Source organism: Somniosus microcephalus, chromosome 14, assembly GCF_052327205.1.
Source record: "Somniosus microcephalus isolate GS21.2 chromosome 14, FLI_Smic_1.0, whole genome shotgun sequence".
Classification (NCBI taxonomy): Eukaryota; Metazoa; Chordata; class Chondrichthyes; order Squaliformes; family Somniosidae; genus Somniosus; species Somniosus microcephalus.
In genome coordinates this window covers 7081774-7108844 of record NC_141000.1, presented here as the reverse complement: position 1 = coordinate 7108844, position 27071 = coordinate 7081774, and the positions used below count along the sequence as shown (strand labels likewise).

Below are 27071 nucleotides of genomic sequence, written 5' to 3'. Positions count from 1 at the left end.
ACATGCACTGTGCATGCTGAAAACCGGCATTTCATCCAGCCAGATGCGTAAGTACCCCGACCGTACTCGCGCATTTGGAAGGGAATTACTGGGCCAACATTTTACATGTCAATAAAATGAAAAATTTAACAATTGCACGACTTGCCCGCTCGCATCTGTGACTGAGGGTCCAAGGAGGTGCATTGCGCAAGAGGTCATCATCGTACGTATCCTCACACTGTTCCCTTTGGGGAACTGTATGAAGTGGTGGAAGGATTTATGGCCGTGATTAACGCTCATTCCGTGACCGTAACCATCTTTGAACCAGCCATTAGGGTGGTTAGTCCTATGGCGGGAGGGTTTTACGGGCTCCCACAACCCATCTGAGGGGGGGGGCCACCAACACCCACGGACGCAAGTATCCCGCTGGATGTCCACCCAGAATTTAAAGTTGGAACTCCGACTCCACTTGCCGGGACTGTCTGGAGTGGGGTTTAAAACCCTACTCCTTCTGGCCCAGCGGCGGGGATGCTTACTGCTACGCAAAAGGCCCACTCCGCACAAAAGATGACACCCATACGTTTCCTGCGCCTTTTCCCTCCCCATGACTGGAGCCCTATGCTGCCATTTCACGTTGCTAATCGGATTGGGCCTTTGTCATAGCGGTAGGATCCCCGCCGCTGGGCCAGATCAGGGTAGGGTTTCGAACCCCGCTCCAGACAGTCCCGGCAAGTGGAGTCGGAGCTCCGGCTCTAAATTCTGGGTTGACATCCAGTGGGATATTTGCGTCCGTGGGTGTGGGTGGCCCCCCCTCCTTGTATAGCTTGTGGGAGCCCGTAAAACCCTCCCGCCATAGGACTAACCGCCCTAATGGCTGGTTCAAAGATGGTTACGTTCACGGAATGAGCGTTAATCATGGCCATAAATCCTTCCACCACTTCATACAGTTCCCCAAAGGGAACAGTGTGAAGACACGTATGACGACGACATTGCTAAATAAATAAATGGAATTAAAAAAAATCTTTTAGGGCTTTTAAAAGTCTTTAAATTGCTTTAATTCTGTTTAAAACTACTTCAGATTACTCAAAATAATGTAAACATTTAAAAAAGTTTATAAAAGTTACAAAAATCTTCAAAAAACTTCCAAAAACCTATTTAAACTGCTGCTTTACATGTAAAAATGGTTAGCAGCTTGACAGAAACATTGGGGGCGTGTCCAGTGAAACTGAGACCTCAAGGGGCGTGTCTCACTTGCACTGCACGCTACAGGCTTCGCGCTGGCTGCACTCCTGGGCGGCGTGACGTCATACGCTGCCCGGGATTCTTCTTCTGGAAACACCAATTCCAGGCGTCCCTGGAGCTGATCGGCAGTAGCGCGGGGTAAGTGTAAATACGGGGCTTGCACGCGCTGCAAGCCCCGTTCTGGAATTTCTGGGCCAATGTGTAAGAGCTGCTGTCCTTTGAAGAATGAAGACCCAAGTTTGGCATTTTTAATATCTTAACTTTTTCCTCGCAGAATGAGTAAGTTGAAGACCCTTGACTCCAAAATGGGTAAACATAAGAACATAAGAAATAGGAGCAGGAGTAGGCCAATCGGCCCCTCGAGCCTGCTCCGCCATTCAATAAGCTCATGGCTGATCTGATCCTAACTGCCAATCCACTATCACAGAACCATCTCCTGCATCTAACAGAATTAGACGCACGAAATAGGAGCAGGATCAGGCTACACGGCCCCTGGGCCCGCTCCGCTAACCACAGGGCCATGACCGATCCGAACCTAGACTCGTCCAAATTCCTGCCCGCTCCCCGTAACCCTTAATTCCCTTTACTTCTAGGAAACTGTCTATTTCTGTTTTAAATTTGTAATGATGTAGCTTCTACAGTTTTTTGGGGCAGCATATTCCATGGACCTACCACCCTATGAGTGAAGTAGTTCCTCCTCATCTCAGTTTTGAAAGAGCAGCCCCTTATTCTAAGACTATGCCCCCTAGTTCTAGTTTCACCCATCATCGGGAACATCTTCCCTGCATCCACCCGATCCAACCCCTTCAGAATCTTATATGTTTCAATAAGATCGCCTCTCATTCTTCTGAACTCCAATGAGCAGAGTCCCAATCTACTCAACCTCTCCTCATATGTCCATCCCCTCATCCCCGGGATTAACCGAGTGAACCTTCTTTGTACTGACTCGAGAGCAAGTATGTCCTTTCTTAAGTATGGACACCAAAACTGTACGCAGTATTCCAGGTGCGGTCTCACCAATACCTTGTACAACTGAAGCAGTATTAATCAGGAAATAGTTGAGGCTTGTAATAAGGGAACAGCTATAATTATGGGGGATTTTAATTATCATATTAACTGGACAAATCAAATTGGGCAGAGCAGCCTTGAGGAAGAGTTCATTGAGTGTATTAGGGATGGGTTTCTTGAGCAGTATGTAACTGAACCGACCAGGGGGCAAGCAACCTTAGATTTGGTCCTGTGTAATGAGACAGGATTAATTAAAAATGTCCTAGTAAAGGATCCCCTTGGAATGAGTGACCATAACATGGTTGAGTTCCATATTCAATTAGAGGGTGAGAAGGTTGGATCTCAAACAAGTGTGCTGAGCTTGAATAAAGGAGACTATGAAGGTATGAGAGCGGAATTAATTAGAGTGGACTGGGAAAATAGATTAAAGGGTAAGACGGTACATGACCAGTGGTGTACATTTAAGGAGTTATTTTACAACTTCCAAAAAAAATATATTCCACTGAGGAAAAAAGGGTGTAAAAGAAAAGATAGCCATCCGTGGCTAAGTAAAGTAATTAAGGATAGTATCCGACTAAAAACAAGGGCATATAAGGTAGCCAAATCTAGTGGGAGGATGGAAGATTGGGAAGTCTTTAAAAGACAGCAAAAAATAACAAAAAGATTGATTAAGAAAGGGAAGATAGATTATGAAAGTAAATTAGCAAAAAATATAAAAACAGACAGTAAAAGTTTCTATAGTTATATAAAAAGAAAAAGGGTGGCTAAAGTAAATGTTGGTCCCTTAGAGGATGAGACCGGGAAATTAATGGTGGGAAACATGGAGATGGCAAAAACACTGAACAATTATTTTGTATCAGTCTTTACAGTAGAGGACACTAAGAATATCCCAACACTGGACAAACAGGGGGCTCTAGGGGGGGGAGGAACTAAATACAATTAAAATCACTAAGGAAGTGGTACTTGGTAAAATAATGGGACTCAAGGCGGATAAATCCCCTGGACCTGATGGCTTGCATCCCAGGGTCTTGAGGGAAGTAGCGGTAGGGATTGTGGATGCATTGGTAATAATTTTCCAAAACTCACTGGACTCAGCAAAGGTCCCGGCAGATTGGAAAACTGCTAATGTAACACCCTTATTTAAAAAGGGTAGTAGGCAGAAGGCTGGAAACTATAGACCTGTTAGCCTAACATCTGTGGTTGGTAAAATGTTCGAGTCCATTATTAAGGAGACAGTAACGGGACATTTGGATAAACATAATTTAATAGGGCAAACTCAGCATGGTTTCATGAAGGGGAAGTCATGTTTAACAAATTTGCTTGAGTTTTTTGAGGAAGTAACATACAGGGTGGATAAAGGGGAACCAGTGGACGTAGTGTATTTAGACTTCCAAAAGGCATTTGACAAGGTGCCACACAAAAGATTATTGCTCAAGATAAAAAATCACGGGATTGGGGGTAATATTCTGGCGTGGGTGGAGGATTGGCTCTCTAACAGAAAGCAGAGAGTTGGGATAAATGGTTCGTTCTCAGATTGGCAACCAGTAACTAGTGGTGTTCCGCAGAGGTCAGTGCTGGGTCCCCAACTCTTTACAATCTATATTAACGATTTGGAGGAGGGGACCGAGTGTAACATATCAAAGTTTGCAGATGATACAAAGATGGGAGGGAAAGTAGTGAGTGAGGAGGACATAAAAAACCTGCAAAGGGACATAGACAGGCTAAGTAAGTGGGCAGAGATTTGGCAGATGGAGTACAATACTGGAAAGTGTGAGGTTATGCACTTTGGCAGGAAAAATCATAGAGCAAGTTATTATCTTAATGGCAAGAAACTGGAAAGTACTGTAGTACAAAGGGATCTGGGGGTCCTGGTGCACGAAACTCAAAAAGTTAGTATGCAGGTGCAGCAAGTGATTAAGAAGGCCAATGGAATGTTGGCTTTTATTGCTAGGGGGTTGGAATATAAAAACAGGGAGGTATTGCTGCAGTTGTACAAGGTATTGGTGAGGCCGCACCTGGAATACTGCATACAGTTTTGGTGTCCATACTTAAGAAAAGACATACTTGCTCTCGAGTCAGTACAAAGAAGGTTCACTCGGTTAATCCCGGGGATGAGGGGGTGGTCATATGAGGAGAGGTTGAGTAGATTGGGACTCTACTCATTGGAGTTCAGAAGAATGAGAGGCGATCTTATTGAAACATATAAGATTGTGAAGGGGCTTGATCGGGTGGATGCGGTGAGGATGTTCCCAATGATGGGTGAAACTAGAACTAGGGGGCATAATCTTAAAATAAGGGGCTGCTCATTCAAAACTGAGATGAGGAGAAACTTCTTCACTCAGAGGGTGGTAGGTTTGTGGAATTTGCTGCCCCAGAAAGCTGTGGAAGCTACATCATTAAATAAATTTAAAACAGAAATAGATAGTTTCCTAGAAGTAAAGGGAATAAAGGGTTACGGGGAGCGGGCAGGAAATTGGACATGAGTCTGGGTTCGGAATGGTCATGGCCCTGTGGGTAGTGGAGCGGGCCCAGGGGCCGTGTAGCCTTGTTCTGCTCCTACTGTGTTCTAATTCTGTTAGATTTCAGATGGTTTTATTCCTGTTCCTGACTGGGGTGGAGATCGCCTTTACAGAAGGTAAGTACTGTAGAAAATATAGGGACAGAGTGATCTCCTGGAAGAATTTCGATCGCCTAGATGGGTCGGAGAGGAATTTCCCAGATTTTTTTCTCCCAAATTGGCCATTGGGTCTTTATCTGGTTTTTCGCCTCTCCCGGGAGATCACATGGGTTCGGGTGGATGCAGAGTGATAGAAGATTTGAGGTTAGGATCAGATCAGCCATGATCTTATTGAATGGTGGAGCAGGCTCGAGGGGCCGATTGGCCTACTCCTGCTCCTATTTCTTATGTTCTTATGTACCTCCCTAATTTTATATTCTATCCCCCTAGCAATGAAAGCCAACATTCCATTGGCCTTCTTAATCACTTGCTGCACCTGCATTCTAACCTTTTGAGTTTCGTGCACCAGGACCCCCAGATCCCTTTGTACTTCAGTACTTTCCAGTTTCTTGCCATTAAGATAATAACTTGCTCTACGATTTTTCCTGCCAAAGTGCATAACCTTACACTTTCCAGTATTGTATTCCATCTGCAAAATCTCTGCCCACTTACTTAGCCTGTCTATGTCCCCTTGAAGGTTTTTTATGTCCTCCTCACTCACTACTTTCCCCCCCATCTTAGTATCATCTGCAAACTTTGATATGTTACACTCGGTCCCCTCCTCCAAATCGTTAATATAGATTGTAAAGAGTTGGGGACCCAGCACTGACCCCTGCAGAACACCACTAGTTACTGATTGCCAGTCTGAGAATGAACCATTTATCCCAACTCTCTGCCTTCTGTTACATAGCCAATCCTCTATCCATGCCAGAATATTACCCCCAATCCTGTGATTTTTTATCTTAAGCAATAATCTTTTGTGTGGCACCTTGTCAAATGCCTTTTGGAAGTCTAAATACACTACGTCCACTGGTTCCCCTTTATCCACCCTATATGTTACTTCCTCAAAGAACTCCAGCAAATTTGTCAAACATGACTTCCCCTTCATAAAACCATGCTGACTTTGTCCTATTAAATTATTATCCAAATGTCCTGTTACTGTCTCCTTAATAATGGACTCCAAAATTTTACCTACCACAGATGTTAGGCTAACCGGTCTATAGTTTCCAGCATAACAACAGAAAAAGCTGGAAAAACTCAGCAGGTCAGGCAACATCCGTGGAGAGAAATTTGAGTTGACGTTTCGGGTTGGACCCTTCTTCAAAACTGGAAAGAAAAGAAACTAGATCGAAGGCAGGGCTGCGATCGGACAAAAGAATAAAAGAAACAAAAGAAGTAAAAGAGATTAGAAGCTAGACGAGATGGTAATAGGCTGGGATTAGGTGTAAAGTGTACTGGCAGGGCAAAAGATAGCTGCCAGGTGTGAGAGAGAAACAAAAGGAAAGGGGGGGGGGGAAAAGGAGTGGAACAAATACAAGAGAAAATGAAATGGGGGCCCAGCTTATGATCTGAAATTGTTGAACTCGATATTGAGTCCGGAAGGCTGCAGACTGCCTAATCGGAGGTGCCTTCCGATTAGGCAGTCTGCAGCCTTCCGGACTCAATATCGAGTTCAACAATTTCAGATCATAAGCTGGGCCCCCATTTCATTTTCTCTTGTATTTGTTCCACTCCTTTCCCCCCCCCACCTTTCCTTTTGTTTCTCTCTCACACCTGGCAGCTATCTTTTGCCCTGCCAGTACACTTTACACCTAATCCCAGCCTATTACCATCTCGTCTAGCTTCTAGTCTCTTTTACTTCTTTTGTTTCTTTTATTCTTTTGTCCGATCGCAGCCCTGCCTTCGATCTAGTTTCTTTTCTTTCCAGTTTTGAAGAAGGGTCCAACCCGAAACGTCAGCTCAAATTTCTCTCCACGGATGTTGCCTGACCTGCTGAGTTTTTCCAGCTTTTTCTGTTGTTATTTCGGATTTCCAACATCTGCAGTATTTTGCTATCCTATAGTTTCCAGCCTTCTGTCTACTGCTCTTTTTAAATAAGGGTGTTACATTAGCAGTTTTCCAGTCTGCCGGGACCATTGCCGAGTCCAGGGAGTTTTGGAAAATTATTACCAATGCATCCACAATCCCTACCGCCACTTCCCTCAAGACCCTAGGATGTAAGCCATCAGGTCCAGGTGATTTATCCGCCTTGAGTCCCATTATTTTACCGAGTACCACTTCCTTAGTGATTTTGATCGTGTTTAGCTCCTCCCCCCCTTTAGCCCCCCGTTTGTCCAGTGTTGGGATATTCTTAGTGTCTTCTACTGTAAAGACTGATGTAAAATATTCATTCAGTGTTTTTGCCATCTCCATATTTCCCACCATTAATTTCCCGGTCTCATCCTCTAAGGGACCAACATTTACTTTAGCCACCCTTTTTCTTTTTATATAACTATAAAAACTCTTACTATCTGTTTTTATATTTTTGGCTAATTTACCTTCATAATCTATCTTCCCTTTCTTAATCAATCTTTTTATTATTTTTTGCTGTCTTTTAAAGTTTTCCCAATCCTCTATCCTCCCACTAGATTTGGCTACCTTATATGCCCTTGTTTTTAGTCGAATACTATCCTTAATTTCTTTACTTAGCCACGGATGGCTGTCTTTTCTTTTACACCCTTTTCTTCTCAGTGGAATATATACTTTTTGGAAGTTGTAAAATAACTCCTTAAATGTACACCACTGATCATGTATCGTCTTACCCTTTAATCTATTTTCCCAGTCCACTCTACTCAATTCCGCCCTCATACCTTCATAGTCTCCTTTATTCAAGCTTAGCACGCTTGTTTGAGATCCAACCTTCTCACCCTCTAATTGAATATGGAATTCAACCATGTTATGGTCACTCATTCCAAGGGGATCCTTTACTAGGACATTTTTAATTAATCCTGTCTCGTTACACAGGACCAGATCTAAGGTTGCCTGCCCCCTGGTCGGTTCAGTTACATACTGCTCAAGAAACCCATCCCTAATACACTCAATGAACTCATCCTCAAGACAGCCCTGCCCAATTTGATTTGTCCAATTAATATGATAGTTAAAATCCCCCATAATTATAGATGTTCCCTTATTACAAGCCTCAACTAGTTCCTGATTGATACTCCATCCAACAGTGTTGCCACAGTTCGGAGGCCTATAGACTACGCCCACTAGTGTTTTTTTCCCCTTATTATTCCTTACCTCCACCCAAACTGTTTCATTGTCCTGATCTTTTGACCCAATATCATTTCTCTGTATTAGTGATTCCTTCCTTTATTAACATAGCCACCCCACCTCCCCTTCCTTCCTGCCTGTCCTTCCTGATTGTTAAATAACCTGGTATGTTTAATTCCCAGGCATTGTCACCCTGCAGCCATGTTTCTGTAATGGCCACAAGATCATACCCATATGTAGTTATTTGTGCCATTAACTCATCTATTTTGTTACGAATGCTACGTGCATTCAGATAGAGAACTTTCAAAGATGTTTTGTGACACTTAGTTCCTGCTTTTGCCCTTTTTATTACTTTACCTTTTACTCCATACCTTCTGCCGCTTCCTGACATGCTCTGGTTTTTAATTTCCCCACTGCTACCTAAGTCTATGACCTTCTCTGTTGTCATTTGTATTATTTGCTCTCTAGGAACCTCCCCCCCACTAGTTAGTTTAAAGCCCTCTCTACAGCCCTAGTTATATGATCTGCCAGGGCTCCAGTCCCAGCACTGGCCAAGTGAAGCCCGTCCTTTAGAAACAAAAAGCGGGAATAAAACAGGTCTAAGCTTCCCTGGGAAAGCCATTTCTACATCTTTAGGGGCAACATGTTTTTTTTTCCATTAGCTCCCCTGCTCAATTCAGTTGAAGAGAATGATTAGCTGATCAACATTTACTATAAAGGTCTACGGTTCAATTCCTGCTCTGCTGAGACTACGGCACTGTTACTACAACTGGCCTCAGTGAAAACTGCACTGGGAAAGAATCCACTCACTGTCCAGGAACCACTACTGGAAGCATATTATAAAACTCTATATTATAAAAAGGATATAGAGGCATTGGAGAAGGTGCAAAAACAATTCACAAGAATGATACCAGAACTGAGGATATACTTAACCAGGAAAGGCTGAACCGGCTGGGGGCTCTTTTCGCTAGAAAAGAGAAGACTGAGGGGTGACCTGATAGAGGTCTTTTAAGATAATGAAAGGGTTTTACAGGGTAGACGTAGAGAAGATGTTTCCACTTGTAGCAAAGTCCAAAACTAGAGGTCATAAATATAAGATGGGCATTAACAAATCCAATAGGGAATTTGGGAGAAACATCTTTACCCAAAGAGTGGTAAGAATGTGGAAAGGAGGGAAATAGAAGGATATGCTGATAGGGTTAGATGAAGAGGGGCGAGAGGGTTGTGTGGAGCATAAATACTGGCACAGACCATTTGGGCCCAATCGTATGTTTCTGTGCTGTAAATTCAATGTAGCACCATCACAACCTCAGGATGTCCCAAAGCACTCTATAACCAAGGATGCACTTTTGAAATGTAGTCACTGTTATAATGTAGGAAATGCCTTTCGTGACCTTAGGATGTTCCAAAAGCACTTTATGGCTAACAAATTACTTTTGAAGTGTTGTCACTGTTGTAATGTAGGAAACGTGGCAGCCAATTTATGCACAGCAAGGTCCCACAAATAGCAACAAAATAACATGGGATAAATATCAGCCAGAACTCCCTTGCTCTTTGAATAGTGCCATGGGATCTGTTATATCTATCAGAGAATGCATATGGGCCTTGGTTTAACATCGCATCCAAAAGACAGCACCTCCAACAGTGCAGCACTCCAAGAACTGCACTGAAGTGCCAGCTTAGGTTATGTGCTCAAATCTCTGGAGTAGGGTTTGAACCAATGACTTTTTGACTCTGAGGCAAGATTGTACCACTGAGCCAAGAAAGGCTGACACGTGATACTGAGATCTCATTTGGGAAATGGCAAAAGGCAATGAAAGTGGATCACTGCTGGGGCAGAGGTAATAGGCAAGTTTGTTTTCTAGGACCTTGCCATCCTCCATGCTCTTTTGAACTCACCTGTGAAGTTTTTGTACCACAAAAGGAACTTTGCCTTGCTTTAAGGGCACATATCTTCCACTGCATGTGGCCATGTTAATCACTTTGAAGCACTGCTGCTGATTTATCTTAAAATTCTCCAGTTTTGACTCCTACTATTCCTCAAAGTTTATTGTTAAGAGGGATCATTAATAACTTATGAAATTCAATGCCAAAATCACAGTCTATTACCTAGACCATTAATCACAGATTGTTGCAAAGGTTGTCTTGCTTGTTTTAGGTTATCCACATTGGCAAAAGGGATGTCCACTAGACTAGAAGAAAGCAGACACCAATATGTGCCACTTGCAGGTGGGCCTTAAAGCGGAGTCCTCATTTGTTGTGTCCTGCTCATATATTTTTCCAAAGTAATGTAAAAAAAAAGATCTGGAGATCTAATGCTGCTCGAGTCATTTGCTGTTACAACATTCCACAACCATATTGCTATGGAATCTGCATCAGATTGAGGTAAAAGGGCAAGAGATACGGGGGGGATGCGAGGAAAAACTTTTTTACGCAGCGAATGGTGAGGACCTGGAACTCGCTGCCGACAGAAGTGGTGGAAGTGGACACACTCAATGTTTTCAAGGGGAGACTGGATGGGCACTTGAGGGAAATAAACTTGCAGGGCTACGGGGATAGAGCGGGGTAATGGGGCTGACTGGATTGCTTTGCAGAGAGCTGGCATGGACTCGATGGGCCGAATGGCCTCCTTCTGTGCCGTTATGACTATGACTATTCTCTGGCTTGGAGGAAGTACATATAATTTGTTAAGTCTGGTTAAACCCAAGTTAAGTTGATTTAATGTATATTTATATTGGTGGTGGGAGAGCCAAACCTCGGAAAATAATGCAATTTCACAAGTCCAAGTCCAAGGAAATGTTCTCAGTAATAAAACCCCAAATAGGGCTTCTAGTAGCACAAACCCTCTCAAGATGGCTCCCTTTTGCCCATCATCTCTCTACATTCTGAAGCAAAGGGGACTGCCAAAATATTTATCTTAGAGAACCTGGCACAAGAAAGGTCATCATTATTAGCCATCATTCAACAAAGGCCAGGTTGTACCTTGTAATATCCCACATATTCCATCTTACCCAACATGACCAATACAGTTAATTTTACACTGCCTTTACACTTCACAATCCTGGTCCTACAGTTTTATTTACACTCTCCAACAAACCACATTACACCTCCACAGCATGTGGAGATGGAGGAGGAACAATGAGTTACATGAAGTCAAACCTTCAGAATCACAAGCAGCAAAATACTTGGTAATTTAAAATCATACATCTCACGTACCTCATCCCATACAAGCTACATAAATTCTCCTTACCAGACAACGGTGATCAGAATGGAGTTCGAAAGATGTTCAGGACCTGCCCCCACATTTTGTCATTCTGGACAGCAAACACAATTACCTTGCAACTGAGATGACCATGTGCTAGCCTGTGAGGGAATTAGGCAGAATAACACAACTCCTCACTCCTAGCTGTAAAATGGTACAACCCTCCTCACAACAAAAATGGCTCAAACACTTACAAAATGTGATTAGAAGTGACGATTGCCCTCCATTTCCAGTTCCAGAAATAGTAGGTATTTGGGGTCTCTTGTAGGAGGGTCACTCAGTCCAAATCCCTTCCCTCCTGCCAGTGCTCATGCCATTTCCCACAAGAGGAAAGCACATCAACAGGATAAGCCAACAACAACCTACATAAATCCAGGTAAGGACCATAATTAACAGGACTTAGGCAGGACTCTATGTACCCTGTCCAACTGAACACCAGGAACCAAGACTAATTTGCAACTACCGTTAAACAAGTGTAACTTCCGGCAATGCAACATTCATGTTAAAAATCCTAACGTGCTTGCCCACAAGATCAAATCACTCAAAATATACAAGAGTTTCATAAAATAACTGTTAATTCTTCCAGAAAGTCTGTGGGGAGGGTTGCGGACAGGGTATTTCCATGAATTCTCTCTCTGGTTTTCTATCTCTTATTCAGAAACCAGCTAACATTCCATAACAGTTAGTGGAAATGCAACAAAAAAAAATTCTCAGGGTATATTACGGTAAGGAGTTGTACCATTTAAAAAATAAGTTAGGGTAGGAGTGGTGTGAGGAATTGGAGGATAATCCTTCAACTACAATAGAGAGAAAACAAAGTCCATGAACATAGCTTTGGTGAAAGATAGCATAACAGTCACTTGTTTAGATGCGTACAGTGACTTGGACATGTCCAGGGCAATGACAAACAAATTACCAATGTGTTCAAGACCAGAGCTCCACAGGTACATAACCATTCCACATTGTTATGTGAAAGTCTTACTGGCAATCTGGGATTAGGCCAGAGCTTTCAAGATGAGGATAATTTTAAGCAGCTGCTATAATTTTTTTAAAATAGACAATAATGTAAGTAGTTTGAAGAGGAGTGATCATCTTTCTTAGAGGTATGAACACAAGCAAATTCAAAGAAAGATGAATCCGTTACAGAGATTGAAGAGCGGCCAAAGATGCTCACATCCTGAAGATATAAGATGGTTACCACCATCAGCACCAAAGGCCTTATTTGAGGCCAGAAAGATGAGAATTTAACAGACATAACGGCAACAAAACTAATCACTAAAATACCACAAGGGGTATGATAGCCTAAATGGTTATATTACTGAACTAATAATACATAAAGTGCGGATCAAATCTCATCATGGCAGTTTGAGAATTTGAATTTCAATTTTTAAAAAAGCTGGTACCAGTAAGTGACCATGAAGCAGTCGGATTATTGTTAAAAACCCAACTGGTTCACCAATGTCCTTTAGGGAAGGAAACCTGCTGTTTTTACCTGGTCTGGCCAATGTGACTCCAGTCCCACACACACCAACGCGGTTGACTCTTAACTACCCTTTGTAGTGGCCTAGCAAGCCACTCGTTTGCATCAAACCGCTTCAAAAGGACCTACCACCACCTCCTCTGGGCAATAAATGCTGGACTTGCCAGATAGAATAAAATAGAGCAATGGCCAAGAATCTTCAAGATTAGAATTGAAGGACAAAGGCAAAGTCAGACTACTCTTAGGAAAGCTAACAACTGAATCATCAAGATGGAAAAGGGGTGAAAGGAGGATTCACGAAAGTTTTGAAACACTGTTTTGGCAAAGGATCAAAATAAACTGGCGGGGGCAGGGATTGAAACAGCAGTTGATGCTTTTAACAAAGGTACATTTAGGAATTCTCATAGTGGACTTACAGAAGTCACATGCAGAGATAAACTTGGCTCAGGATGCTTCAGACCGATCAAAACACCAGATGGAATAGGCAAAAAAAGTCAAGCGATACCAGATGTGATTGAACCTGGGGACACCTTGCTTGGTAATCCGCATACTGTCGGACACGCCTCTCTGAGCTCTTTTGCGAGCCATGCCCGGAGATCAGACTAGGCACGCCAGAGTTATAAGCTTCCGACCGGGGCAGACGGATCGCGGGAACCGGTATCTGATCTTCTCTGACCGCAAGTTGGAGCTCTGTTTTCACAACACCTGAGACTCCAAAGTTTCTTTGCAGGAAGTATCCTAGCCTGTAAAATATTAAACAATCATGTCAAGCCCTGCTGTTGGACCCAAACCAGACAGAGTGCCTATGAAAATTGTGCAACATCACTGGAAAGACTTTTTGGTGGTGACTTTGTAAGAGTCTAAACTCAATAGAAACTTTAAATTGTTGAATAAAACCTGCAAAATTTGAAACTAGGACTACAAAACAACCAAAAACATATGAAAAGTCAAAAAGCTCCATTTTCCAGGTAACAAAACAACAGAACAAACTACTGCAGGAAGTGAGTGGTGTAGCAGGTTAAGAACTAGTCTTTCACATTTGGTGAGTGACAATTTACTCTCTACTAGCTGCAAGGATTCTACTTGTAATTAGCTTTACATGGAACAGCAGCATAAATCTAGCAATATCAGTCAGAGGCCACACTCGGCCTAATAGAACTTTCATTTATATATTGCCTTTCACATCTCGGGGCATTCCAAAGTGCTTTACAATAAATTACTTGTGAAGTGTAGTTACTGCTGTTGTTTGGAAACATGACAGCCCATTTGCACACAAGATCTTACAAACAACAAATGAGCAACAATGAGATGAATGACCACTTAATCCATTTTTGGTGGCGTTGGCCGAGGCAAAAAAAGTGGCTAGTACACCAGGAGAAATCCCCAGACAGCACCTCTGACAGTATAGCACTCTCTCAATACTGCACTTAAGTGTCAGCCTAGATTAGGTGCTCAGGACCTGGAGTAGGGCTTGAATCTCAACCTTAACTCAGAAGCATGAGTGCTACCACTGAGCCAAGGCTGTGTAAAATGGAAAACCTATATACTTGAGAGATTGGGACCAAGGCAGGTTGAAGGAAGATTTCCACTGTTCATTATTTATAGTAAATGCATTCTTTATACATGTTTTTACAATTTCATTATAAACAGCAAACAACAGAAATATTCCCCTATTGATGGAGCAAAGTAGAAGAGAGCTTTGCTCTGTATCTAAACGTACCACACGTCATCAGGGGCTGCTTGATGTTAATAGCGAGTCCCTGAATTCCTCAACAGTAACATTGCTCACACCGTGAATATATAAAAATCACAAAGAAAATTGTTTCTTGTATAAAAACAAACTTGCTAACAATGTCAGGAGAAAATGAGCTACAGTATCTTTCCAAAATGAGATCCTATATATAATGGGAGCAAAACAATGTAATACCAATCTCGCAAAGGTACAAAGTCACCATAGCCTTCCACAGAAAGACAGATAATTTATACAGTATTTATGGGGGTTGAAGAAACCAGAACCCCAAATTTTAACCTTGTGTTCAAAACAAACATGAAACCTGTTCCAAAAGAGTGATTACCGACATGTTTCACTGAATGAACATGTGCTTAGTTCTTTGCAGTGTGGAAACTCTCCAACTAAATGGCTAATTGCTTAGAATAAAAGGCATTTCATGTGAGAAAAAAGTAAGACAACCTACTTCCCAATATGAACCAAGCATCAACAATTCAAACAGAATCCAGTGCAGGAATCTCTTACTTTTAGGAATGTCTCAAAATTAGATGGAAATAACCAAACTTTTTTGAGCGAGTCAAACGGTTGTCTTTTGTGTGAACAAGTGGGTGAATAATTTCTGTGATAATTTTTTATGATTAAAACTAACAGTTACACAGCCATATATTAAATCTAAACAACATTCATTAACCCAGCTGTAATATTGTCTATTTTTAGAATGGTAAACATATGATACTCTTTTTACAACTACATTAGCATCCAAAACAGAAGAAAACAGGAAAACTGTTACTTTTAAGAAACAGTCTGTATTTAAGGGAAATGAACAAATAAACTTTCAAGAAACGTTCTAAAACAAAGTACTGTTCAGACCATTTGTTTCCTGATCTTGAGTGGGCAACTTTATAATTTTTCTATACATCACCAGTGAAATACACTAATAATTTTATAATACACTTTGCAAAGCAATCTGTCTTGGGTTCTGTGGTTGGTTGTTCAAAAACAATTTCCATTTTTTTTTTTTTTTTTTAAAAAAGAACACATACTAATGAGTCTAATTTAGACTTGCTTCCGATATAGAAAATATCAAACTTTAGGGTGTTTCACAACCTTATTCTTCCATCCCATGACATTCTTTTCTCCACAAGTCCGAGGAAGAATATCACACGCTCTAAAGTTTGTTAAGAAAATAGAGTTTATTAAAAACAAATCCCTAAGCTCAACTTTTGGAGGAGCTTTCACCGTTTGTTATCTTTTTAAATTAAAAAAGAATAGAAAGCACTTCTACCTTATGTCAAAATTTTAAAAACGTACAGCAAAAATTTGATTTTTTTTTTCTGGTCATCAGGTGTTCAGGCTTCGGAGTAAATTGTGTGATCATTCTGAATACTGGGGAAAGCAAACAATTTGCTTAAAACCTTTAAAACTAGACAGGACTGTGGGATAGCAGAAGCAAATACTTTATACATCATTTTTTTATACAACTCTAAAGCTTCATAGCACAATAATGTGGTGTATACATCAATTACCACCACATCACGTGTTTTATTACAATTAGTTTCTATCACTGAGCCTCATCAGTTGCCCCTGAATCTTTTGTATCAGGTTGATTAGAAGATGAGGTAGGCTTCAATTCCACCATTTCTGCAGCTTTCAAATCCATGCTCGGTGAATCAGATTCTCCTTTAGCAGATTCGGCAACTGGGATTGCTTCCGATTGTTTCATTATTTCTTCCTGCGTGTCTCCATTAGATTTGTGGTGCTTCTCATAGCCCTCATCAGTTTCGTCAGGCTTTTCCTTTCCACGCTGATCCATATCTCTATCCCTGCGAGATTCCCTGTCGCGAGAATCACGATCTCTATGTCCACTTGATCGCCTATTTCTTTCCTCTGAGTCTCTATGTCGCTCCCGTTCAGAGCTTCTTCTCCCCCATTCCCTTCTCTCACGTCCACCACTATGGCGATCATGATCTCTATCTTCATGACGATTTCCATAACGATCACGGATATCATTTTCACTTCGGTTTCCACCAAAAGGACGATTCCTGAACTCAGATCTGCCAAAGCGTTGTTCTTGATCTCGATCCCTTCCTGGAGGAAATCCATGTCTGTCATTCCTAAACTGTCTTCCATCTCTATCCTCAGCCACTCCAGGGCGACCAAAGACATTCTGGGGTGGAAAGGGACCTCGCATGGCATGAGGTGGAGGTACTCCAAATCCTCCTGGCCCTGGAGGTGGTGGACCTCTATGTAATAAATGTGGTAGCAGGGGACGTGGTGGAGCAACGGGAAACCTTTGTAGATGAGGTGGTGGAACTCCAGGGGGTCGCTGTAGCGGTATTAAACCAGGTCGTGCACCCAAAAGGCCAGGACTTGGTGGTTGTACACCCATTAAGGGAGCATGCGCAGTTCCACTTTGATTTCCTGAAGATCAAACAAATAAAAAGTACATTAAAATCAAATATTAACTTCTTTTTTGCAATGGAAATCAAGACTCTTAAATTACCCAAGGGGATACTAGTGTACCTACTCTGAACATGTTCATGTGAAATTCCTCACTCCAATATTTTAGCGGAAGCATTTTCCCAATGGGTTACCGTCTCCAGTATAATAATGTAAACATTTCAGACAAGAATATTAAACATTCATGCATTAGCGTTACCGTGCAATTGCAGGGCCAAAACTTCTAAGTTTCCCACTTTTCTTAAGATATAAATTTATACTGTGCCAAACCCTCCTAACCCAAAGAACAATGATAGCAGTACCAAACATTGAACATAAAAAGATCTTACAAAATATTTGCTAATGCCTTTAGTCCAATACATTAGCATTATATGGGAACACTACTGCGTAACAAAATACAGCTCGAGTAGTGCCTTCCTCGTTCTTTGAAAATAACTATCGCCACACCCTTTTCAGTATACCTCAGCTCTTCTGAAAGCAGATGGCAGTAGGAAGACCATGTTGATACAAAAAAGCTCCAAATTTGTGCCAGAGAGAGAACCAAAGGAGCTTTGCATGTGGAGACTGAATGAGGGAGACTAAACTCAAGGTGGGTAACCTAACACTTTCCTATATTTGTTCAACCTACCCGCATGATTTAATTGTGCTAAAGTTGTTTAGAAATACAGAGGAATCTTTTATGACTGAATGTTGAGGGCAATGCCAAAGCCCTTATCTTGAGGCATTAGAAGACAGCATGCTTATTACTTTATTCAGCTGCTGTGCAGATTGTAGAGAGAATAACTAATCTTTTCTGCTGCTACTTGAACATCCAAGGAACAAGTAAAAGACATTCTACAACTCATTTAGCTAGACACCACTTTCAAAAGCACTGATTTGCAGTTTTTGAAGAAAAATGGATAAAACACCAGTTAGAATCCCATGTAATAAAAACAAAATTAACTTAGTCACCATAAATATTTTGTTATCAAACTGAAGAAATATTGCCTAAGTAGGTATATGATCTTGGTTCCACCTTCACAGAATATTATGAATTGGACAGTAAGAAAGGGATATTGGTTTTCAAGGAAGAAGCATATGTTAGTAAAGACAACTTTTATGCCATAATTTCTTGAGACATCAATGGACTTGCTAGTAGAGAAACTACGCCTGACATTTTTGAAATTAATGTCTTCTTAAGGCAGATGGGTGAGGGATATTGTATGGGAACGTTACTTCTTCATTTACTGGGGAGTAGCCCAAAGATTCAAAGGAATAGTTTTCTCAGGCCAGCCAAGAATGTTCCCACCAAGCAAATTTTAGCACTAGAAATATATATGTTTTTATTTTTCAAGGCCATAGATAGTTTGGAAAAACTAGGTGTCCTAGTCACATTATTGTATAGTCTCTAACAGGATGGGAGGTGTTTTATTCAGTCTCAACCACAAAGGTGTCGACTTCCCTTCTGCACAAAAGTAACACACTGCAGATAATTCAGGCAATATATCTGGGAGACTCGTTAGTGGCTGTGGAAATCACCAACATGTACTTTCACACAATGATCCATGATTCTTTCAGAAAGTACTCAGGTCTGATATAGAGAGAATAAACTACTAGTTTTTCAAAGACCCATTGGGGAGCCAGTCCATTTAAGAGATCTTAGACTAAAACCGAGGAACTTTCCCTTCCCATTCCACATCATTCAAAGCTGGATACGCCTGGTAATTCGCCCTCAGTTTTCTTAATCATTCAACATATGATTCAATAATTCGTTACAATGAAAATTAGGCTTTCAATAATAAAAATATATCTATTATCAATTGGACCTTCAGTGGCATGACAACAGAAAATAGCCCAAGAAGTGGTTTTGACCACCTGCGAAACCAAAAATCGTTTTTTCCTCTGGACCAGGACATAGCCAACTCACACACAAGTTAAAAGAATTAATCCTAAAAATATAGGGATCTCTGCCTCCAACTGGAAAATTAGAATACAAATATCAGTGCCCCTTCCTCTCCTCGAGCTGCCCGCACTAAGAGACCTGAAACGTGTACCAGCACTCGGACCTGTAGTGTATGTACCCGTCTACCTTTAAGGGAACTATTGAATGTAACCGTTCACCTTTAAGGGAACTACTTTTGGTGTGGCACTATTTGTTTGGCTTCTGTATACTGTAATACCGATAGTGACCACACCAGTATATAAGTGTTGTAGCAGGATTGCTGGGGCGGATTCGCCCGGACCTTTGAATAGTAAAGACCTGTTTGTTTGTTACTTCTGAAGTCTGTGTATTTATTAACTGCACAATCCACAGACTTTACAGTGGCGACGAGTCTGATCGTACCCTGCGGCAAGATTATCAAAAGCAACGAAGAGCGTCGAAGAGAGACAACCGCCTCGTCGTGCTACCAAAAGAAAACACGAGGCTGCAACAACAGAAAGCAGGAAGACTAACAACAAAAGCTGTATCAGCAACAGGCACTGACTACCCTTCTGCCACGGTGCGGAGTGAGCTGACCAGCAAGAAACAAGGCGGCCGAAGAGACTGTGAGTAGGGGAAGGGGTAGAAGTATCCGGAGGATAAGGGCAGAGCACTCGACCTTGGTCGAGGGGGAGCTGTGCCGGCCAAAAGTCGGGTCCAACGGCGTCGGGTGACAGCCGGACCGCGATCGGCGGGAACAATCCGGGCAGCGACCGCAGCCACGAAGCGCTGAGCCTGCGAGTAGGCGTGGGAAGAGAAACCCAGCCGCAGCCGGGAGAGGGAAACACCGGTCTGCGAGAGGGCTGGGGAGGCGAACGGGAACCGTGTGGGTGAGAGCCGGGTGCGGAGAGAGAGACTGCGAGGAGCCAGTCCAGCGGCTGAGCTGTTCTCCACCAACGGGGTACCCAGGGCCGGTAGCACCGAACGTGCGGGTGAGAGAGCGACAGATCCGGGTACGGAGAGAGAGACTGCGCGAGAGCCAGTCCAGCGGCTGAACTGTCCTCCGTTAACGGGGTGTACCCAGCGCCGGTAGAGCCGTGCGGGCGGGAGGAAAAGACATAGCCGAGTAAGGGGAGCTGTGCGGTAGCCAGCCAGCGGCTGAACCTGTCCGCTGTGGGGGAAGCGTATCCCTTCCACTGGGAAGAAACGCGGGAAGCCGCCATTAGGCGGAGAAGACGCCAGAAGCGGGAAACCGCCATTGAAGTGGGCGGGGCGAGAAAGGAAGAGCGGGAAACCGCCATTTTCGCGGGAAAACCGCCATCTTGATTGACATACCGCCATTGAAGTGGGCGGGGAGAGAAGGAAAGAGCGGAAACCGCCGATTTCGCGGGAAAACCGCCATCTTAGAAACAAAGAAATAAATAAGAATACTTAAAGAAATACTGGTGCTACTCCCCAAGGGAAGAAAGATGCCTAAGCGAGGGAATATTAACGACTTTAATTCTGAAATAGAAGACTGGGCCACGTACGTGGAACGCATAGAGATCTATTGCGAAGCCAACAAAATAGAGGAAGACGACAAGGCGATAACATTGCTAAACTCGATGGGGGCAAAAACATACGGGCTCTTGAAGCATCTAATAGCACCAAATAAACCAGCGGATCAGACCTTCGAAGAGATTGTGGCTGTGCTGAAGGACCACTTGAACCCCACACCGCTGATGCTGGCTGAACGATTCAAATTCTACACAAGAACCCAGAAGAAAGACGAAAGCAATGCGGAATACTTGGTCGAACTGCGTAGGCTAGCGAAATACTGCCAGTTCGGAGGGAATCTGACAGAAGCGCTGCGGACAAGTTCGTATGCGGATTGTCCAAAGAAGGGACGCAGAAGCGACTACTGGAACAGAACGACCTCACACTGGACAGGGCTGTCCTTATAGCTGCATCGCACGAAGCCGCAGCGAAAGGAACGGCGGAAATGCAACTAAAGGCGGCGGCACTCGGGGTGGACCAAATTACTTCAAGCACAACAAAATGCTACCGTTGTGGGAAGACAACGCATGACCAGAATCAATGCTGGTTTAAGAACCAAGAGTGTAGGAAAATGTGGCAAACTGGGTCACATCGCGAAGGTATGCTGGTCCGGGAAAAAGACCAATAATCAAAGGAAGCCACCACCAGAAAAGTACAACAAGGTACACAAGGTGGCTGAGAAGAGTTCAGACGAACAGAATTCAGACTCAGACCCAAACAACCAGGAGCTGGGTAGTCTGAGAATCCACAATGTGGGTAAAGAAACGGATCTACAGGCCATCTGGGTCATACTAAAAATAGCTGGAGTCCAAGTAAGAATGGAGCTGGACACTGGATCAGCTCTATCAGTCATCAACCGAAGGGACTACCACCGGCTATTCTCTCACATACCTTTAAGAAATACCAAGTTCGTATTACAGACATACACGGGGCATAACGTATACCCCGTGGGGAAAATAAGAGTCAAGGTGAGAGATAGGGGTAAAGAACACCCAAGAATGAGCTTGTACGTATTACCTGAGGGAGGACCACCACTTCTAGGACGGGAGTGGATTAAGAAAATAGACATGGAATGGCATTACCTAAAAGCCATAATGAGGGAGGACTCGGTGCAAGCTATTAGCTCAGATTCTGAAATGGATGATGATAAGACCAAGTCGAAAATGGAAGACAAGGCTAAAAGGGACTTGCCGACGATGGGAAAGAAAACGAAGACATGCAGAAGGACTTATGGTACCAAGAAGAATAAAGCTGCAGAGCAGAGCTCCAGGTTGACAGAGAATTCTGAGCCTGTTCAAGCAAAGGATTCATCCATGACGGAAGAACACCGAGCTCGGACGCAAACTTATGTCAAAGTACGACAACAATTAGAACAGTTGAGTGACCGTCTCGTACAGGAGATGAACAATATGGAAAAGTTCTGGGACACCGAATGGGGGAACCTGGAAAGACTACAGAGACAGCTAGCTCAAGCAGAGAGCGACCATAGAGCCATCATGGCCAAATACCAATCACATTCCCCTGATGCTGTTCAGGAACTAGAATATTTACAGAATGAACCAAAGGAAGAGGAATCTTCAGGGAGCCAGGATTTTATTCCAGTTCTTCTTTACGACTCCTTACAAGCAGAGTGTGAGAAGTTGAAAGAACAGTATGAACAGGCCCAGGCTACAATTTTGGAGGGGGTTAACTCGGCAGCCTCCGAAAAGCTAGTTTCAGTAGAAGCATATGAACAGCTAAAGGTTGAACATGAGCAAGAAGTCCAAAGGCTGCAGGAAATTCTTGATGAGCTCAAGGCCAAGACAGACTCATCGATAGAAGCTCCACCCATAGATGAGCAATTAGAGGTGAAAATCATGGCAGAGCATGAAAGACAGGATGTCCAAGAACTTATAAAAACATTGAAGGACACCCAAGACAAATATGAGGCGGCAATGACCGAGGTTCAACAACTTGAAGAACAGATTCAACTGGGAATCCTTTCAGTGGAAGAACAGGACACTGTAAGAATGGTCCCTGAACATGAACTAGAGAGCATCAGGGCGCAACTTTTCCGAGCGCTGAAAGCCAAAGTTCAAGAGGAACGTAAGGTGGAAGTATTGGAGAAAGAGGTGGATGAAATGGAGAAGACTCTGATCCACCGTGTTCCCAGGGAAGAGTTAACGGTCGGCCAACTCCTTCATATGCTGAAGGACAAGACTCTGCAAGGGGAACAATCTGAACACGAGCTTCAATCTTCAGGGGGAACGAGTTCGGAGCTCTCAAAAGTCACGGAGATAGCTGAGGTGGCAACACAAATTTTACAAGGATGCCAAAAGTACGTTGAATCACGTCAAGGTGGACAGAAGAAGGTGGAAACCGTTACTTCAGTAGAAGGGTTAAATAGCCTGATAACGCAATTACCGATGGAAAGGAAGGTATTGAACTCACAAATGAGGTCCGTCGTGAAGGAATGGCAGATAACCCAGGAAGAGCGGGATGAATATGAAGGCATGAAGAAGGCTTTTCAAGAAAGATGTTTAGGGAAGGAACCACCGTCAGCTAACGTCCAGACGGGTGAGGAGGAAGAAGAAGTCTCTCTCGCTGGCCTAACTCAGGACGAACCTGAATATTACCATGACCTGTTGAGTGACACTGAATATTATGAGGATGTGGTCTGCCCAGCTTGTGATGAAAACTCTCAAAGCGCTGAAATCCGGATGAAGCACTTAAGGTCTAAGGAACATAGAGAGTTGGTGGCGCTACAGCTGGCAGCCGAGAAAGGAGCTCCGAGAGTTTCAAAAAGGCAGAAAAGAAAAAGAAGAAGCAGAAGATAATAACTGTCTAAAATATTAGCACTTCTACCATTCCAGGCGGGACATTACGAAAGGAGCTAAATTAGTTGAAAAACTGGAAAATGTCAAGACAGCCAGTTGGTTGTAAAAGTCCGCACTGCTGGTTCAACAGGACGAAAGTTCAAGCTGTTACGTCAAGAAAAAGGCTATGGAGGAGTCACGCTAGCCAGGTGAACCGGCTACACCAAAGAAATGTTGTTCGGAACGAGTCGGTGAACGGTTGCATTCAATAGTTCCCTTAAAGGTAGACGGGTACATACACTACAATCCTCCCTTTTTAGCTTATTACTTACAGAGTCCCCGTTAAACATACATATCTTCAACTTCCTATAAAACAAATTACAGATATAATCTCGGTGGAGTCAATGTCATATAAAACAATTTACAAATATAATCCCGGTGGAAACAGTTCACAGGTTCAGTCTCTGCGGAAACAGTTCATAGATTCAGTCTCTGATCTTGACTCGTTCCGAACAACATTTCTTTGGTGTAGCCGGTTCACCTGGCTAGCGTGACTCCTCCATAGCCTTTTTCTTGACGTAACAGCTTGAACTTTCGTCCTGTTGAACCAGCAGTGCGGACTTTTGAATAGTAAAGACCTGTTTGTTTGTTACTTCTGAAGTCTGTGTATTTATTAACTGCACAATCCACAGACTTTACAGGACCCAGCCACAGGACAGTGCTGCCGTTCAAACCCACTTGGTACGTCCAGGCAGGGTTAAGATATGCCATATTTATTCCAATGTTGGGAGGACTCGTAATAATCAACATTTCATATATGACAAATAAAATTGAATTGAATTGAAAGTTGAATTGAATTGAAGAATCAGACCCTCAAAATTCAACCAGCAGAATTAATTCTAGCGCTACACCTAATCGGTTATCTCAGTTTAAAAGCATGTTGCCAGTATCAAATGCGAGCAGTATGTACTCAGTCCCCCAACAAATAGTAGAAGCACCAGTAGACTCTTCATCCAGCCAGGGGCCCCAGTGATCTCTGGACCTGCCATTCATCTGCAAAGATCCAGGAATCCAGAACCCACCAGGTAAATTCCTGTAATTCTGCAGCAGCCATCAGATAAACAGCCTCTCCTCACTCAGGCAGTCCTTTTCTCACCAGGACGAACAAAAAATGTTTAGCATCATTCTCTCCAAAAACACCTCAGAAACCCATGGCGCTTAGTAAACTTGGTCCTCACGCCAAGGGTCAGGAAAATGTAAGCACAATCTACATTGAAGCTCGCCATAAGCAAGAACCAACCAATCCAGAGGGAAGTGACCCTTAAAACTCCTCCAGAGACAGCAACTGGGAGGGCCACCAGGGACATACCAGGCCAATGAAGAGCTTGACTGCAGCTGACACCCAGAGTCGCCGATCAAAATAAGAGCCCACATTAATGGATGTCCGGACTATTAACGACTGAATAAAGCAACTTTAAGGCTGGCCTTCTCAACAGCTACACTGTCAAATGCTGAGTCATATCTAGCACACTACCTGCATTGAGAAAGATACAATCTACAAAGGGATTGGAAAGGGTTCATCAATATTCAGAGACAGACCCCTCATTAGCTAGTTGTAGAGACAATCCACATTATGACAGACTCTTTCGTGTACTGTACAGATGCTCATGTGAGGCTACTTGGGAAACTATGTCAGCAGTTGACTCTAGTGAGCTTCAAATTCTACCTCTGCGGCTCAAATCCTGATGTAAAAATACACGTCCTTCAAGTCTGGAAAAACTACCTAAATTTTATGCAGCAGCTTTACCAGCTTGAATGTTTCATTTTGGATAAAGCAGCTCAGATGCTCTAGTTACAAATGTGTCGCAATGTAATTTCCTTGAATAACACAAGTAGAATGCTAAATTTTCCTAGCTTAAGTAACTCTTTAATGCTTGGGAAACCAGAGGTTGCACCACTGGAGTCAAAAGTTCCTAGGTATGACCACTGTTCAGAGGAATGCGTGGCTAAAGAGTTGGTGCAGGAGGGAGGGCTTTAGTTTCCTGGATCACTGGGTCTGCTTCTGGGGAAGGTAGGACCTGTACAAGTCGGACGGGTTGCACCTGAACTGGACCAACATCCTTGCGGGGAGGTTTGCTAGTACTTTTTTGGGGGGGGGGGGGGGGTTTAAACTAACTTGGCAGGGGGATGGGATACGGAGTGGAGCTATAGTTAGGGGGTGATGCACAGCCAAATATAGAGGAAAAAAACAAGTCAGCCTGGAAGGCAGAGCAAATATGTAACAGCACGAGGGAGTATGGCAAGGCTGGATGGCATTTATTTTAATGCAAGGAGTCTTGCGAGTAAGGCAGATGAATTGAAGGTGTTGATGAACACATGGGAGTATGATATTGTTGCTATCACAGAGACATGGTTGAGGGAGGGGCAGGACTGGCAGCTCAATATTCCGGGGTATAGAATCTTCAGGCGAGACAGAGGGGGGGGGGGTGTAAAAGAGGAGGGGGTGTCGCAATAGTAATCAAGGAGTCAATTACTGCTGTAAGGCGGGATGATATCTTAGCAGGTTCCTCTAATGAGGCCATATGGGTAGAACTTAAAAACAAAAAGGGGGCAAGCTGGGAGTGTACTATAGGCCCCCAAACAGTCAGGGGGAGATCGAGAAACAGATATGTAGGCAAATCTCAGAGAAGTGTAGAAATAATAGGGTAATAATAGTAGGGGATTTCAACTTCCCCAATATTAACTGGGATAATCAGAGTGTGAAAGGCTTAGAGGGTGCGGAATTCTTAAAGTGCATCCAGGAGAGCTTTTTGAGCCAGCATGTAGAAAGTCCTACAAGAGAGGGAACAGAAATAAAGGTTCTAAATTGGGGGAAGGCCAATTTTAATATGATAAGGCAGGATCTGGCCAAAGTGGACTGGGATCAGCTACTTGTAGGAAAATCCACATCGGAGCAATGGGAGTCTTTCAGAAAGGAAAGAGAGAGAGTACAACGTCAACATGTTCCCGTAAAGGTCAAGGGTGGGACCAACAAACCCAGGGAAGCCTGGATGTCAAGGGATATACAAGAATGGATTAGGAAAAAAAGGGAGGCTTTTGACAGATACAAAGGACTAAAAACAGTGGAAGCCCTAGAGGAGTATAGAAAGTGCAGGGGGGTACTTAAAAAAGAAATTAGGAGAGCAAAGAAGGGGCATGAAAAAACACTGGCGGACAAAATAAAGGAAAATCCCAAGGTGTTTTATAAGTATATTAAGGGCAAGAGGATAACCAGGGAAAGAGTAGGGCTCATTAGGGACCAAAGTGGCAATCTGTGTGGAGCTGGAAGATGTAGGTGAGATTTTAAATGAATATTTTGCATCTGTGTTCACTATGGAGAAGGACGATGTAGGCATAGAAATCAGCAGGGGGATTGTGATATACTTGAACAAATTTGTATTGAGAGGGAGGAGGTACTAGCGGTTTTAGCGGGCTTAGAAGTGGATAAATCCCCAGGCCCAGATGAGATGTATCCCAGGCTGCTGTGTGAGGCAAGGGAGGAGATTACAGGGTCTCCGACACAAATTTTCAGAACCTCTCTGGCCACAGGGGAGGTGCCAGAGGACTGGAGAACAGCTAACGTAGTACCATTATTCAGGAAGGGTAGTAGGGATAAACCAGGGAATTACAGGCCAGTGAGCCTAACATCAGTGGTAGGGAAATTATTGGAAAAAATTCTGAGGGACAGAATTAGTCTCCACTTGGAGAGGCAAGGATTAATCAAGGATAGTCAGCATGGCTTTGTCAAGGGGAGATCATGTCTAGCCAATTTGATTGAATTTTTCGAGGGGGTGACTAGGTTTGTGGATGAGGGTAGTGCAGTTGATGTAGTCTACATGGACTTCAGTAAGGCTTTTGACAAAGTCACGCATGGGAGACTGGTCAAGAAGGT

At 43.1% G+C, this 27071-nt stretch overlaps 2 protein-coding genes across 2 annotated transcripts in view; one reads left to right on the top strand and one right to left on the bottom strand.

Moving 5' to 3' along the window:
* Window positions 1-27071, top strand: part of LOC147107301 (superoxide dismutase [Cu-Zn]-like) — a 148094-nt gene that overhangs the window by 82387 nt on the left and 38636 nt on the right. The gene's annotated exons all lie outside the window — the stretch shown is intronic.
* Window positions 14292-27071, bottom strand: part of scaf4a (SR-related CTD-associated factor 4a) — a 114082-nt gene continuing 101302 nt past the window's right edge. The window contains exon 20 of the mRNA XM_086006188.1: window positions 14292-16870. Coding sequence (XP_085862314.1) covers window positions 16011-16870 — 860 coding nt within the window. The 3' untranslated portion in view covers window positions 14292-16010. The remainder of the gene's footprint in view (window positions 16871-27071) is intronic.